The 15,497-nt window shown below is 34.1% G+C and overlaps 2 protein-coding genes across 5 annotated transcripts in view; one reads left to right on the top strand and one right to left on the bottom strand.

The window, feature by feature from the left end:
* The window catches only part of twisted (Protein O-mannosyl-transferase 2), a 32,023-nt gene that overhangs the window by 12,864 nt on the left and 3,662 nt on the right, over positions 1-15,497 (top strand). Inside the window, exons 7-12 of the mRNA XM_074171231.1 lie at positions 3,324-3,430; positions 3,490-3,539; positions 9,203-9,345; positions 9,915-10,100; positions 10,398-10,656; positions 10,714-10,862. Coding sequence (XP_074027332.1) covers positions 3,324-3,430; positions 3,490-3,539; positions 9,203-9,345; positions 9,915-10,100; positions 10,398-10,656; positions 10,714-10,862 — 894 coding nt within the window. The remainder of the gene's footprint in view (positions 1-3,323; positions 3,431-3,489; positions 3,540-9,202; positions 9,346-9,914; positions 10,101-10,397; positions 10,657-10,713; positions 10,863-15,497) is intronic.
* On the bottom strand, positions 11,517-15,160 carry LOC111504624 (uncharacterized). 4 transcript variants are annotated; one of them, XM_074171234.1, is made up of 5 exons: positions 13,813-15,150; positions 13,522-13,706; positions 13,363-13,464; positions 13,216-13,299; positions 11,517-12,867 (listed from the first exon to the last, which is right to left on the bottom strand). In XM_074171234.1, the coding sequence occupies exons 1-5, from the start codon at positions 13,902-13,904 to the stop codon at positions 12,494-12,496; spliced, it is 837 nt and encodes a 278-aa protein (XP_074027335.1). In that variant the 5' UTR covers positions 13,905-15,150; the 3' UTR covers positions 11,517-12,493. The 4 variants fall into 4 exon arrangements, with proteins under 4 accessions (XP_074027335.1, XP_074027338.1, XP_074027334.1 ...); XM_074171237.1 differs by lacking the exon at positions 13,216-13,299 and having other exon boundaries at positions 13,813-15,160; XM_074171233.1 differs by having other exon boundaries at positions 13,216-13,464; positions 13,813-15,155.

Raw genomic sequence — 15,497 nt, 5'->3', positions numbered from 1 at the left:
ATGAGGGGTTATGGAGAGTTTGTTTACATATTGTTCTTTGTTCGTTTACGGGAAGTAAGTTGGACCATAAAACAGTGGCGGTTGGTTTAGTTGATAATCGGAGGGATATTATATATTTATAAAATAAATCATTTCAGGTGAAAATGTATTCTGTTTAAATAGTTCCTACAGGAAAGCGCGTGGTTTACTGTTTTAAAATTATGTTATTTCAAATGAACTAATTGATAACAGTGATAAATGTTGATTTTAAAAGTAATGAACTTTGCTTCATATAATCAGATGAAGAAATTTGTGAGTTATTCTCAAACAAAACAAGCGGTACGGTTTGTGAGGTTCGATATACAGTATTTTCGATTAGAAATCATGAATATTTATAATTATTACGATTGAGGTTTGATATTATTATGTAATTTCATTCAAAGTTGGTATCTAGGGGTCTTTGTGGACCGACATTATGTTTTGTTTTTTCAATAATTCATGCTGACGAATTCTATAATTACGAAAAATCGTTAATGTAAATAAAAAAACTATTCAAAAATGAAAATAACTTTTTTCATATGTGTGCCATAGGTCATATTCATTCTGTGATCAACAGATTGAAGTGCTTTCTGTTCAATGTTCACTTTGTATACTGAATAGTTATTCTTGTGCAACCTGTGTTAAAAAAGTTATTGTTTTCTTAACAACTAACTTTCGTCACATTAAGAATATGATTTCCGTTTTGGTTTTTCTTTCCTTGCACACAGCTCTCCCGTTGCATACAGACAATATTTAATAAGAAATTACGGTTGTAATTTTAACCTTTTTTTGATTGGGATATGTCATATAATGAAATAAAAACCTACTTTCAAAAACTTCATTTATGAGAATAAGATCAAAAAAATGATTATTAAAAACATCATAAATATCCTTTTTCATAATGTCGGTCCACAAAGACCCCTAGATACCAATTTTGAATGAAATCATGATTTTTAATCAAAAATTCTTTATATTGGACAAACCGTTCCGCCTGTTTACCAAATCTGAGAATAAATCACGAATTTCTTCATCTGATTTTATGAAGCAAAGTTCATTCATATGAAATAATTCAATTTTAACCCAGTAAACCACGCACTTTATTATAAAGCCATACATAAATGAAAATCTAGTAGGCCTCATTTGGCCTCATTTCCATAATCATTAATAATAAATCAGATTTCCTGTAGGAACTATTTGAACAGAATACATTTTCACCTGAAATGATTTATTTTATAAATATATACTATCCCTCCGATTATCAACTTAACCAACCTCCACTGTTTTATGGTCCAACTTACTTCCCGTAAACGAACAAAGTTATGCTGTCTTCAATGTAAGGATACAAAAGGCCTCTCTATTGTCTTTTGTTTCTCTAAGGTCCATGGTGATTTGACAAAACTGACTGAATAAATAACAACAAATTTGACAGATGTGGCTGTTATCAATTGTTAAAGTCCCTTGTTCAGGATACGAGTGTAGCTAATGAGCCTTTTTCCTGAGAATAGTACAGCAAAAGTGTCACGAGTGGCAGCACTAGTAGTAGGGACAAACAATAAACTATTCACATGTAAAACAGTGTTATTTACGTAATATTCATTTATTATTTAAAAATATAAATCTGATATAAAAAATTATTTTGTGCTAGTATAATGCCAACAAAGCATTGCTGTTTTGCGAATTGTACGTCGGATAATCGATATCCAGAAGAAAACGTGTTTATTATACCATTTATAAAACCTCATAATAATGAGGTTAGATGTAAGAAATGGATACATGCTTCGAGGAGAGTGGATTTAACAGTGCAAAAAATAAATAAATATTCATAAGTGTGCTCTAAACATGAAACGAATAGTAAATTTTTCATAGTTAATTACCATTGATTAGAAATATATAACCTCAATCGTTTATTAAATTATATTCATTATATTTAATTGAATTTATTTCATTAACATCTATATTTGATTCATATTTCACTCGGAAATAAGTCTGAAATTCATAATTATTTTAAATTTCTTTACAGTTTGAATCTACCGCTACTCGTTTACTATAGAGTCTGCATAGTAACCTGTCTATTAATTCATTTTTTTTCCAGTTACTTTTAAATTACGGCATGCAAGCCAACATTTTAGTGTTACAACATTATCCTTTACAGTTGCAAATTTTAGTTTTGCTCCAGGAATATTTTCTTCTGTTAAAAACATTCTTTTTTAATTGTACTTTGCCGTATGTTTATATGAGCATTAGGCAATGTTTGTCCCTACCGAGCTACTAGCGCTGCTAATGAGTGATTTTTAGGGCATAGAAATATCGGTGTCATAGAAAAATGAACTATCACTGTCTAAGACAAATATTTTGTTTTCTGAAATTGTTAATAAATAAATGATGTAATGAACACTGAAATAATGTCCTCCAAAATAATGGCAGCATAGAAAAAACACCCCTTCCACATCAGATGATTTTTTTCCAGTAAACTGTCACTTGTCCCCGATTATGACCAGGTTAAAAATGTTGAAAGGGAAACGATGTAATGAACCCTGAATATTCAGTCATTCTAAACATCATAAAAAAACGTCCCTTCACATCAGATGAATAATTTTTTCTTATTAAACTGTCGCGTGTATCCGACCAAGTGGAAAATTTTAAAATTGAATTTTTAGTATCCCCTTCTACATCAGATGATTCATTGTATTCTTTGCAAACGAAAATGACCAAGTGGAAAATGTTGATAGAAAAATGATATAGGTATATACCTACTGACTGAACACTGCATTTCCGCTCCTCCAAAATATTGGCATTGCAGAAAAATTACCCCCTTTACCTAAAAATTACATTTTTTTCTTTGTGAACTGTTACTGGTTGCCGATAAGACCAAATGATTGAATGTTCATTCAGAAATGATGAACTGAAGACTGAATTTTCAGTCCCACAAATTGATGCCGTTGAAGAGATTTCATGAAATTATGTTCCAAATACGATTCTGATTTGTAGTTGTTAATGTAACTGATAAAGTCTTGAATAGTTGTAAATTTAAAAATAAATAATAACTATTAATCATACGAGGTGTATCTGTTTTCTGTAAGACGTCATCATTTTGAAGAACTGAGAGCCCGTCTCTAATAATAATCACACTTGGTCATTATTCGGCATAATTCGCATTTTAGGAAGCAAAATATTCCTCTTAGGTGTTAGTAGTTTATTTTTCGATGCCACCGACACCTCAAGCAAGTATTTTTCGCTGTGAAGAACGTGTATCTTGTACTCCTACGATTATTTAATGATTCAATTTTTTAATTATTCATTTTCAGCTTTACACATTGAAGAATTTGTTAGCAAGGGCATTGTGTTTGATTGTCATACCGATTCTGCTGTACATCACATTTTTCTACATACACTTGACAGTTCTCAATAGAAGGTGAGATCACTATAACATTAAATAAGTGGACATGATTGTTTAATTTCACTTTTTAACAGTGGTAATGGAGATGGTTTCTACAGTTCTGCATTTCAATCACAACTCATTGGTAAGTAAAAATTAAAAAAAAAAAACACTTTAATATTTACTTGGAAATAAGTTTGAAACTTATACTTATGAAACTATTTTTTTAAGTTATTGACGTATCAATAACGTTCATTTTTTTTTTAGCTACTGATGATAAAATTTTATTTTCTTACTGATTTCAGCTTCTTTTAAAATTTCAAGGTTGCATGTGATTGTGATGATAATAGGGTCAATTAATGTATGTATAAATAATATTTAAATCATCTTGATATTTGTCTTGAATGAAATAAAATAGTTTGCTGCATGCATGATTAATCCCCAAATTGAATAGAAGCATTTGTAAAAGTTATGTGTCAACAAATAATGTATTAGTACACTGTTAGATTTTAAAATATATAAATAAATGTTGATAGTTTTAAATGCACATATAAAATTTTACTGATAATTGAAAAAAAATCAGAATTTTTATGCAGTTGAACGATCCTTTTGAGCATACCTATGCGCAAAACGAAATATTGAAAAATGAATAATTAACCCGAACAAATTTGGAACATATCTTTTTAGCTGGTAATCCATTACTGGGCTTTCATAAACATTCAATGAACTTTTCTCCTGAAGTACGAAAAATCACTCACTAGCAGCGCTAGTAGTTCGGTAAGGACAAACACTGCCTAATCCTCATATAAACATTTGGTAAAGTACAATTATAAAAGAATGTTTTTAATAGAAAAAAATGTTCCTGGAGCAAAACTAAAATTTGCAACTCTAAAGCAGTGACGGCTCGTGCATTGGAGAACAGGGGATGCTTAAGTCGTATACACTATATGCACACAGAAAAGCCCGCCGGAGGCGCGAAAATTTTTATGTTGTTGCACGCTTTGCTTAATACTTAAGTTAGGGCATGGGCATGACAATGCGTAAAAAGTGCATGAGGAGCTATGGACTTTATTTTAGTTTGTAAACCATGTAAATGGCCGGTCATGACCGCAGCCCCATCATAGGTTTGCGCAATTAACTTTTAGCTAAAATTATAAGTGTCACACGTACGAATTGAAACATTAAACAAATCGTCAGCTGTGCGCCCAGATGAAACATCATGAAAACCCATAAAACGATCTACCACATTACCGTCTTTGACATATCTAAAAACGATTGAAAGTTGTGATGTATAGGTAATATCGGTAGTTTCATCAATTTCCCATGCAAAAAAAGAAACACTTTCAATCTCCTTACTTATATTTTCCTTAATAATGTATGCCACACTGTCTATAAGCTCATTTTGGATGGTTTTTGAGGTGCCCGAAAAAAATGCTACCGTTTAAAAAAGTGCCCCATAACACGAGGTAAATTTTTTAAATCGGACTATCCTATTTCAGACCACGTTTGGTATTCGGTTTGTACGGAAAATAAAGCACAGGGCCAACAAAAAAGTTTTTCTCGTTTAATGGAGCCGGTTAACCAATCGCATTTATAGTAACAACTAATATTAAATCCACGATTTTGTCGATTATCTGACGATTTAATTGAAATCAAATTTGGTTGAGGCCTTCCCAGAGTTTTAATAATGTAAAATTTATTATCATAAGATAAAGACTTGAAATTATTTGTCAGCAACCAATCGACTATATCGTCAGATTTTTTAATTTAGTCCAACTTACCGAAAAGTGAAAACCTGAAAACACCTTGAAATTGAAAGAAAACACTTAAAAACACATTAAAAATATTACCAAAAAGCACTGCTACAATATAATATTACCTGTTTTATACACAAATAACAAATATTATCAAGAAACACCAAAACGATTTACCTGAATATTTTTTAGTCCCGGTCCGTCACGGTATCCCGTCCGGATAATTAAATAAAAAACAAACGCATTCGTCCACTAACGGAGACCAACTGGAGGCAAGCCTCCTCTGACGCTATAATTTCTGCAACTGAAATTACAAATCGGGACGTATGTCGCTGGTTGGATCGGTCTCGTGGAGCCTGTGTTTTTTAAAGCGGTCGGAGGCTTGGCTCCCTTGCAACGTATGGCATTTATTATTTCGGGTTGATAGTTTATTCGTTATTCGTTCATGGGCGGTGCGTTTGAGTTTTGTTGATGCAGGATACAGTGTGGTACGTGTGATAGTGTTTTTTTGGGCATATTATGTATTTATATAATACCCAAGCATTTTTAGAAAAAATTAATCATAATTATTTGTCGATATCTTTTAATTTATTGCGATGAATAGCCTCAAATTTTATGGGGAGACTAAGCCTCCCTTGCCTCCTCTGACGAGCCGCCGCTGCTGTAAAGGATAACAATGTTGTAACATTAAAACGTTGGCTTGCATGCCGTAATTCAAAAGTAACTGAAAAAAAATTGAATTAATAGACAGGTTAGTACAACAATTGGATGCCCATAATCGTTGAGGTTAGTAGGTATACAGACTCTAGTAAAAGAGTAGCGGTAGATTCAAACTGTAATAAAAGAAATTTAAAATAATTATGAATTTAAGATTTATTTTCCAGTGAAATATGAATAAAATATACATGGTAATGAAATAAATATAATTGAATATAATAAATGAATATAATTTAATAAACGATTGAGGTTATATTTCATTATAATCAATGGTAATTAACTATGAAAAATTTACTATTCATTTCATGTTTAGAGCATACATATTAATATTTTTTAATTTTCTGCACTGTTAAATCCACTCTCCTCGAAGCATGGTATCCATTTCTTACATCTAACCTCATTAATATGAGGTTTTATAAATGGTATAAAAAACATGTTTTCTTCCGGATATCGATTATCCGACGTACAATTCTCAAAACAGCAATGCTTTGTTGGCATTATACTAGCACAAAATAATTTTTCATATCAGATTTATATTTTTAAATAATGAATTAATATTACGTAAATAACACTGTTTTACATGTGAATAGTTTCTTGTTTGTCCCTACTACTAGTGCTGCCTCTTGTGACACGTTCGCTGTACTATTCTCAGGAAAAAGGCTCATTACTGTTTTTGGTAAAGCTTTTCCAGTACGGAACATTGAAAAGAGAAACAAAATGCTATGGATGACAAAAGGCATAAAAGATTCGGCCAAAAACATGAAGTACCCCCACAAATTAGATAATTGTACTCAAATTTTGATTCATTCATCAAGTACTATAACAATTATAGAAGTATTTATAGAAAGCTCATTAAAATTGCGAAAAACATTTATATGATTGACCAGCAAATGCAGAAAACAAGCAAAGAGAAACATGCATTCCGTTTTCAAATACCTACTAAAATTCACTTGAAAACTTTCGCCTCAATTGTTTTCCGAAACGTCGACCACTAAAAAAGCCGAGTGTAGAAATTTAATTTTTTTCAATCGACTTTTTCAACTTTTTAGGCAAAATTTACAGTTTGTCCTTTATTACACTTCAGCAGATTCTATATTCATTCAACTTTGTTCATTTTTCAAATTGTGAAAGGTTATATACCAAAAAAAAAAACAGTAATAAATATTGAGTCCTCCTAAGAATAACTATTTTATAGCAAAATACGACATGCGGTTTTGTAAACTGTCTAGTGAAAATCTGAAAGGGTTATTTGAATAAGCTTCCATAAAATCTTAATTCTGATACTAAAATTGGTGGCAATTATTTATAAGCTATGCCCAATTTATTGAAGCCATTATTAATAGCCCGTTTTTTAAAGCGATATCGCTTTTTAAATCCCTCATTAGAAATCATTTCTAACGAATATTATACATCTCGTGTGTACCGTTTTGGAAAACTTTCTTCAATATCATATGTCACATGCATATATCCATCAATAGCACATACTGAATTCAAATCTCCCCCTTCTCCACTCCTCAGGAAAACACAAATGTGTACAGACAACTCGCTGAAGATGGTCTTTGCTTAGTCCAGCGAAACGTCCAAAATTTCCTTTGCATGCATGCTTAATTTAACGCCTCACCAGTGCCACGCCAACCTTGTTTTGTGATGATATTCAACAAACCGAAGCTTTTGTTCAAAGGGAATTGACAATGTTTCGTTGTGAAATTCATTAGTTCTGACTTCCATTGTCTAATATGATATAAAATAATTTGAAATCCCTGAAAGAATCAATAAAATTGAAATGAATAGCTGAAAATAACAATTATATTAAGAAAAAAAAGCCTTTACACCAACCTTCCTGTCGAAGAAGCACTTCAAATCCTACAGAGGAAGCTATCCGAAGACGAGGACCTGGAAGATAAGAACGAACTTACCTATAGAAGTAATTATGTGTACGAAACTGTTCACCAGTTATAGCCAACATATGTATGGAGTGGTTTGAAACTATGAGTATACAGAACTAGTCATCTTGCTGAAGCATATCACCAGCGTAAGACCTTTCATCACTTTCACAATGGAGAAGGAAGTCCACAACGAATTGCCATTCTTAGACGTATTAGTGAAGAGAACGACACTAAGTGAGAAACATCTGAATACCAAAAACCCACTCACACCGGACAGTATATGAACCACGAATCCATCCACCATCAGTCGACTAAAAGAGGAATCATCAAAACTCTAGTAGGAAGGTCTCGAGAAAGAACTAGGCATCATCAAAAATGATCTTCAACGAAACGATTACTCCAAAGTGATGGTGGAACAGACTTTGGCAGCAAGACAGCAGGAGCCTCGCAAGGAAGAGAAACCGTCACAACCAGTACTTGCACTTCCCTACATCAGAGGATTGTCGGAAAGGGTAAGAAGAATCGAGTCCAAGTACAACATCAGAACCTGCTTCAGATCCGGAAACACTATCCGTAGCAGCCTCACGAAAAACAGGCCACCAAACGCGGTCTGCGATTCCAATAATTGCATTTATCGGATACCGTGCGAGTGCGGAAAATCCTATATCGGTGAAACTAAGAGGCCTTTGAATGTTCGCATTGCCAAGCAGAAGAAACACATAGCGAGGAGAAACCACCTTAATATAATTGTTTTTTTCTCTGACGCTTGTCGGATATAATCCAAGGCCCTTCGTGGTATTAGCCAGGGGAGTAGTTGTTTTCTGATAGGCGTCAGTTCATTCAACCTACTATGTAGGTATATCCGAGACTGACGTTTAAAATTCATTTCTTTAGATTTATAATTGTTATTTTCATCTATTTATTTAAATTTCATTAATTCTTTCAAGGATTTCAAATCATTTTGTATCATATAAAATAATGGAAGTCCGAACTAATGAATCAAACCAGAGGTTGTTGACAATGAATACGGTTATTGGCATCCAAGTACACAAATGTAGTTAGGTTTCAAAGATCTCATAGATGGCATTACAAATAAGTCTAATAGTTTCCATTCTGGATTCGCTATTATAGTTATTTTGAATCACTTCATTACCAGAAATATAAGCAAAAAGTAGATAAATGAAGAATAATTGTGTCTTAACAAACTTATAATTCCATTCACATTTTTGTGAAATTGTAGCAATATAAGTATTAAAATAAATAAGTGAATAACAATATAACTAAATATACTTTGCGGTTGGCAATAATTTAGGAGTTTGATATCCAGAACATCAATCAGGTTATTTAAAGCGAAAAGTACAGCTTTGTAAATGTAATAATTTAATCCACAATTTTTATAGGTATTTTCAAAACTGACCGTTAAACAGTCATTTAATATTGATTTTCTACAGGTAATAGTTTGCATAATGCAAGTATGCCACATCAAGTAGCTTATGGAGCAGTTATCACCATGAAAAACCACCGAACAGGAGGAGGATACTTACATTCTCATTTTCATCTATATCCAGAAGGAATCGGCTCCAGACAACAACAGGTGATTTTTCAATTTCACAGTTCTCAAATTTGAATATGTTGATAAATAAAATATCAATTAATTCAATAGATTATGACAGTAAATTGAAAAAGTTATATTTTTGAAAAGAAAGTTTTTAGCTTTCTACTACTGCATCTTGAGTTACTTCTTTTTGAAGTTTATTGCTTCCTTCCTTCCTTTGAAAGATTCCCACATCAAGGTGAAGTAGTAGAAAGCCAAAACCTTCCTTTCCAAAAAATTATAACAGTATCAAATCATAATTCTCGTCCATTTCATTCAATTATTAAGTACATACCTAGCATCGTGCTTTTATCATACTGCTTTTCACCATTCATTAGTACTTTTTATCCTTCACCCATTCGCTAGCACAAGGGACAGCAGAATACGACTAAAATCAATCAATCTAAGAGGACTAGAAGTTGTGGCTTACAATATGACTTCTCATCAGACCAAGCTGTAACCACTAATTCGAGCTGACCAAATGTGTCTACATGGAAACGAAGGCCATGAATGCTTAGAGAGTTTTAATAAGTATTTCAAGAAAAAATAATAACTTTTATCAATTGTAGATCACAACGTACACCCATAAGGACGATAATAATAAATGGATTATCAAAAAATACAATTCTGAAGTAACGACTGAAGAAGTTGAAATTGTTCGTAATGGTGATCTGGTTCGTCTTGAACATGTTTCCACCAAGCGCAATCTCCATTCCCATAAAGATCAGGCTCCAATCACCAGAAAACATTACCAGGTGAGTGAAAAGCAGTAGTTAGTTAGTGTCGGATTGAATACCATTCACCAAACGTAGTTTAATTTTTTTCATTGAATAATCATATACTTGTTGAAGGGGGTGGTCAAACTTCACGTCTTCTCACGATGAAGAGGCACAGTAGATATAATAGAATCAAATTTGAATGATCTCCGTGATAAAAAATAATATGAAAATATAGGATAAAAGTATGTATTTAAAAAATATTTACAATCTATTCTTGCGTGTCTAATATGCAATTAAACACACTTCCGATACGAGTAATATCTTTTTTTATAGGTGACAGGATATGGTGAAAAGGGTATAGGTGATGCCAATGACGTTTGGCGGATATCTATAATGGGTGCTAATGATGGTACCGAGGTAACGGCAGTGACCACCAAATTGAGATTTGTCCATTATTTGCAATCGTGTTTGCTGACCACTACTGGTAAACAACTACCAAAGTGGGGTTACGAGCAGCAGGAGGTGACTTGCAACCCAAATCTTCGAGATCCAAACGGCGTTTGGAATGTTGAAGAGAATTTTTTCGAGAATTGTTAGATGGTGTCTCTCCGTTTTGAATTTTCATTATTGATTTATTTTATTTTTCTAGTGCCCAATGTTAGTTTTGAAGTATATGCTCCAACTTTTCTAGAACGATTTTTGGAATCTCATGCAGTAATGCTACAAGGAAATGCTGGTTTGAAACCAAAGGAAGGAGAGGTTACTTCGAGGCCTTGGCAATGGCCCATCAATTACAAGGTGATTATACTTCTTTCGCCAGACCTCATATTAATTTTTTTTATGTGGTTGGTAGATAAAATAAGAAATGTATGATATCTCTCTAAAAGTGAACTATGGTTATTATACTGAATTATATTATACTATCTTAAGCAGTATACATGTATACTGTGTATACCAGGACGCTTCTAAATCACGGGCAATAAAGAGCATAATGTGCTCTGAATCAGCTGTCAAAATTCTAAATCTATGGTAACGGAACTAGCTCAGGAAATAGATCAGTAAAACACATATTGAGCAAGTACACCCGGTTATGAAAACATTTATAAAGGAACCTATGGACCGTCTGACTAAAAACGACGAACTGCTTCAGTAAGGCAGGGATTGGTTTAGGAGAATAGCAGGGTTACTGGAAACTATCCATTTAGAGAGCACTTACAGGGTTATATTAAGAAGACCTCAGCTGCAGGCGAATCAACAAAAGAATAGAGATAGCTCATCATGTTATATGCAAGATATACTTAATACAGGAAATACTCGTAAGTAATTCATGTCCGCAAAATAATACAAACATCCAACAGATGACTTGTACAATTTAGCATCGTCCATAGATATTCTAATAAGTCTGGTAACTCCTTTGATGTGGGTAAAATATGCCGCTTTTTTTGCGAGCGGTCGTAAATCATGCGGCTACCAGCAGAAATACGTTATACGAGGGTCAGTCAGCAGCGCGAACAATATGTTTACTCGAAAGTGTGTCTACGAGGGTCAGGCGTCAAGTGTTGATCATATTCATTATATATTATGTATTTATGTTTTTGTATGATCTTTCATTGAGATGATTATATAATATGAGATTCTAATAACAATAAATTGAGGAATATTTCGTTGTAATAACTGGCATGAATTATCTGATTTCTTAAATTATGGGCAGGTAAAAAGGTTGAGATACTTATAAAGGGACTCCACAATAAAGAGAAAATGAAGATGAATAATCTTTATTTACATATTACCTAATCAAATGGTGATTTGTTGTTTTCTTGAGTATACCCTGATAGTATAATTATAATCTATTCAGTATTTTGGCATATATATTTAGACACATTTCAAATATTTAGCTGGGGGTTGGTTGGAGTTAGGTCGAATAACTGAAACTACTATTATTTCGTTGCCGACGTTTCGACTTTTATAAAGTCATCTTCAGGGCACTACAAAGTTACAGTAAATCAGATATAAATACACACAAGGTAAAAAAATATTGAAATTTGCGACAAGAATCACTTCTGCGAATGAGAGGTCAATATTGAGTACATTAATTTGGTACAATTCAATTGACCTCCTCTGTCCTCTACATTACATTTTTACTGTCAATTGAATTGTACCAAATTTACTCAATCTTGACCTCTCATCCGCAGAAGTGATTCTAGTCGCAAATTTTAATAATTTTTCACCTGTATGTGTGTATTTATATCTGATTCACTGCAACTTTGTAGTGCCCTGAGGATGACTTTATAAAAGTCGAAACGACGACGTCTCTTGACACATTATAAAATAAATTTGATTTGATTGACATTTCGTCAATGCATAAAATACAATCCTTAGTTTTACCTGACATCAAAGGTACTCTTAATTCCAAAATTTTAAAAATGAATTCATTGAATCCTGGGGTAATTCCAATGTTCAGTCAGCTTTCTCAGAGTAGAGGGAGATGGCAATCTCATAACTTCAGATAATTTCTTGTATGCTTCTGGTCCTAATAAAAATAAGCTCAAAGCAAAATGCTTGACTTCTTTAGAGTACCTGGCTCCTTTGGGATTTTTGTCGAGTAATGTCAGTTGATTTTTCATCAACATAGTGGCCTCCTGTGGGTACTGCTCGTCCAAAAATTGTTCAACATCTTCTCGTGTTACCGTTTTGCGCCTTTTCGAAGATTTGAACTCGCTTTGCAGCTCCTTAATTCTTCTCCTGAGTCCTTGCTTTCTGGGACTGCTATCAGATAATTTGGAAGAAGTTTGACACGATACATCTATAAAGAAATTAGCACATATTAGAAGTGATTCGAGGAATAAATAGAAAGAATTTTAGGTTAGAGTCAAGTACCAATTAGTGTATTTTTACTGAGGAATTAGGTCTTTTTGTGGAGAGAATGAAGTTTGAGGAACAATTTTTTGGTTTTCTTCTTCTCCAAATCAAAAAAATAGATGGACTCTTTATTCCCTTTTGTTAATGATTCAAACGTCTTTGAATGATATACATGAACCTATCAACAGAGAGTGTTTGTATTTTTTTTTTTTGATTTTACTTCTTTCATGGAAGTTGTTATTTCTATTTTTTTGATTTGGAGAAGAAGAAAGCCAAAAAATTGTATTTTTACCTTCCACGAATTCTTGAGATAACCCACTTTGGACTGATTTATTGGATTGTAGTACATAATCAGTTTCTTTGTTGGGAATTAATTCTAAAAAACATTTGTAATATGAATGAGTGATTATGTTCATCATCATAGAGCTTTGGCATTTACCTTGTTCAACTTCATGACATGTATCTGTTTGTGTACACGCATCTAATTTTGAAGGAGCTAATACGCTGGAGGGACCTGGATTGTCATTGTTTTGATCATTACCTGAAAATAACTCATTCAAAAAAATATTCCATGCTTGTGGAGTGGAAAATTTCTTACCGTCCAATTTTGTTGGAAACTTTAAGGGCACAGCAGTGGTAAGTAAATGTTTTCCCGAGGAAGTGAAGGATTCATCGTCAAAATGTTTTCTACAAACTCGTATTCTAATGTAGGCTTGCTCAGGTGTTAAGTTAGCATATTTGTGGTCTCCAACAAAACCAAATGCTTTTTTCCACTGCTGACACCTGCGAAATATAGTTTGAACATTAGTTATAAATAGTACCTAAATCACATTACTACCGAAACATTTTTGACCTATAACTGACATTATGTATTTGATGAATTTATTACCTTGTGGCATCTTTGGGGAATCGAAAAAATGAAATATTTTCACGTAAACTATCACAAGAATCCACACTGCAAAAGGTACGGTGAGAAGTCATCACAACAATAAAAAATGTTCAAATAACTACAAGAATGAAAGTTCCAATAAAATGTTTATTTTACGCACTAAGTATAACTGGCCGGAACGATGCGAACTGTTCAATCGGAGACACTCTGTTAAACTGGCGCCCCCGTCAGACGGGCACTGACGACCGACCGGTCAGGCAAGGGACGCGCGAGGACGGAGGGTGATGATTCGGGTCGCTGCTGAGAGTGAGCGGACTTATTAGAATATCTATGGACGATGAATTTAGTACCGGTAACAAGATTATTGGAATAAGAGCCATTGAAAAATGGAAGAAGAAATGCAATAAGGCCATGGGACTATAGAGCAGCAGAGAAGAAAATAGTTTTCACAGTCTAAAGTTGACTTACTGACTGTTTTTGTTCCATACTACGGACGAAGATATCCTTTACATCTTATTGAAAGTCAAAATATTGATGAATGGTACTGGTCAATCATTTATAAAAATTCATATCAAAACTTACTAATACACTTTTGGCTTTCTATTTATCTACCTACTTTCATAAAAAGATTGATCTACACGAAAGAAATAGTACTTTAGGACCACTATTTTTAAATGAACGAGAGGGGTTTTTCTTCCAGTTTGTGTGTATGTAGTATCCTTTGTTGGACTACCAGTGATAATTATGCAAACTAACTCTTCAGTTCTGCACTGATAGCAGACAAGCCCTATTAGCCTTGAACAGACAACATATAACCTCAGGGCTAGTTAGGTTAGGTTAGGTCCAAAGTGAGTGGGTCTATTCGACCCTCCGCCGCAACCCGCACGTGTTTATTGTGGCTCACACCTATTCTCACTCGGTCAAACAAACCCAGCTTCTTTACGAAGCCGGTTAGTTTGTATGGTGAGTGGTGTTTCAGGTCAGATGGTAAGAGTTCGGCTCTGCCGAACTCTAAAGACCTGATTCGGTCCCCAGCGGGGCAGGCATAAAGTATATGCTCTATTAATGAGGTAGTCGGATAGTCAAGTTGCAAGATTCCCACCTTGATACCCACGATAGCCTTCCCATGTGAGGGTTTTTGCACGTCAGCGCCACCTTACGATGCCTTGGATTCAACCGTGCAGGGCTTTTTCGCCTCTGGTTTTGGTGAAACCTCACTTGAGCGCAAACGTTTGCTAACCTGCTCATGGGGAGTTAGTTCCCCCACCTGAGACAGATTCTGCGTACGCCGCAGCTCTCGCTCCTGAACTAAATTTACAGGGAGGTCAATTGGAGTCATTAACTCGACATCCATCTCCTCTGTAGACTCGCTCCTGAACTAAATTTACAGGGAGGTTAGTTGGAGTCGTTAACTCGACATCCATCTCCTCTGTAGACTCGCTCATGAACTGAATTTACAGAGAGGTCCGTTGGAGTCGTAAACTCGACATCCATCTCCTCTGTAGACTCGCTCCTGAACTAAATTTACAGGGAGGTCAGTTGGAGTCGTTAACTCGACATCCATCTCCTCTGCAGACTCACTCCTGAACTCAATTTACAGTGAGGTCCGTTGGAGTCGTAAACTCGACATCCATCTCCTCTGTAGACTCGCTGCTGAACTAAATTAACAGGGAGGTCAGTTGGAG

This window comes from Leptinotarsa decemlineata, unplaced genomic scaffold (assembly GCF_025532065.1).
Source record: "Leptinotarsa decemlineata unplaced genomic scaffold, Ldec_3_MD MMD2_tig00000010_RagTag_RagTag, whole genome shotgun sequence".
NCBI lineage: Eukaryota > Metazoa > Arthropoda > Insecta > Coleoptera > Chrysomelidae > Leptinotarsa > Leptinotarsa decemlineata.
This window is presented reverse-complemented; position numbering and strand designations above follow the sequence as displayed.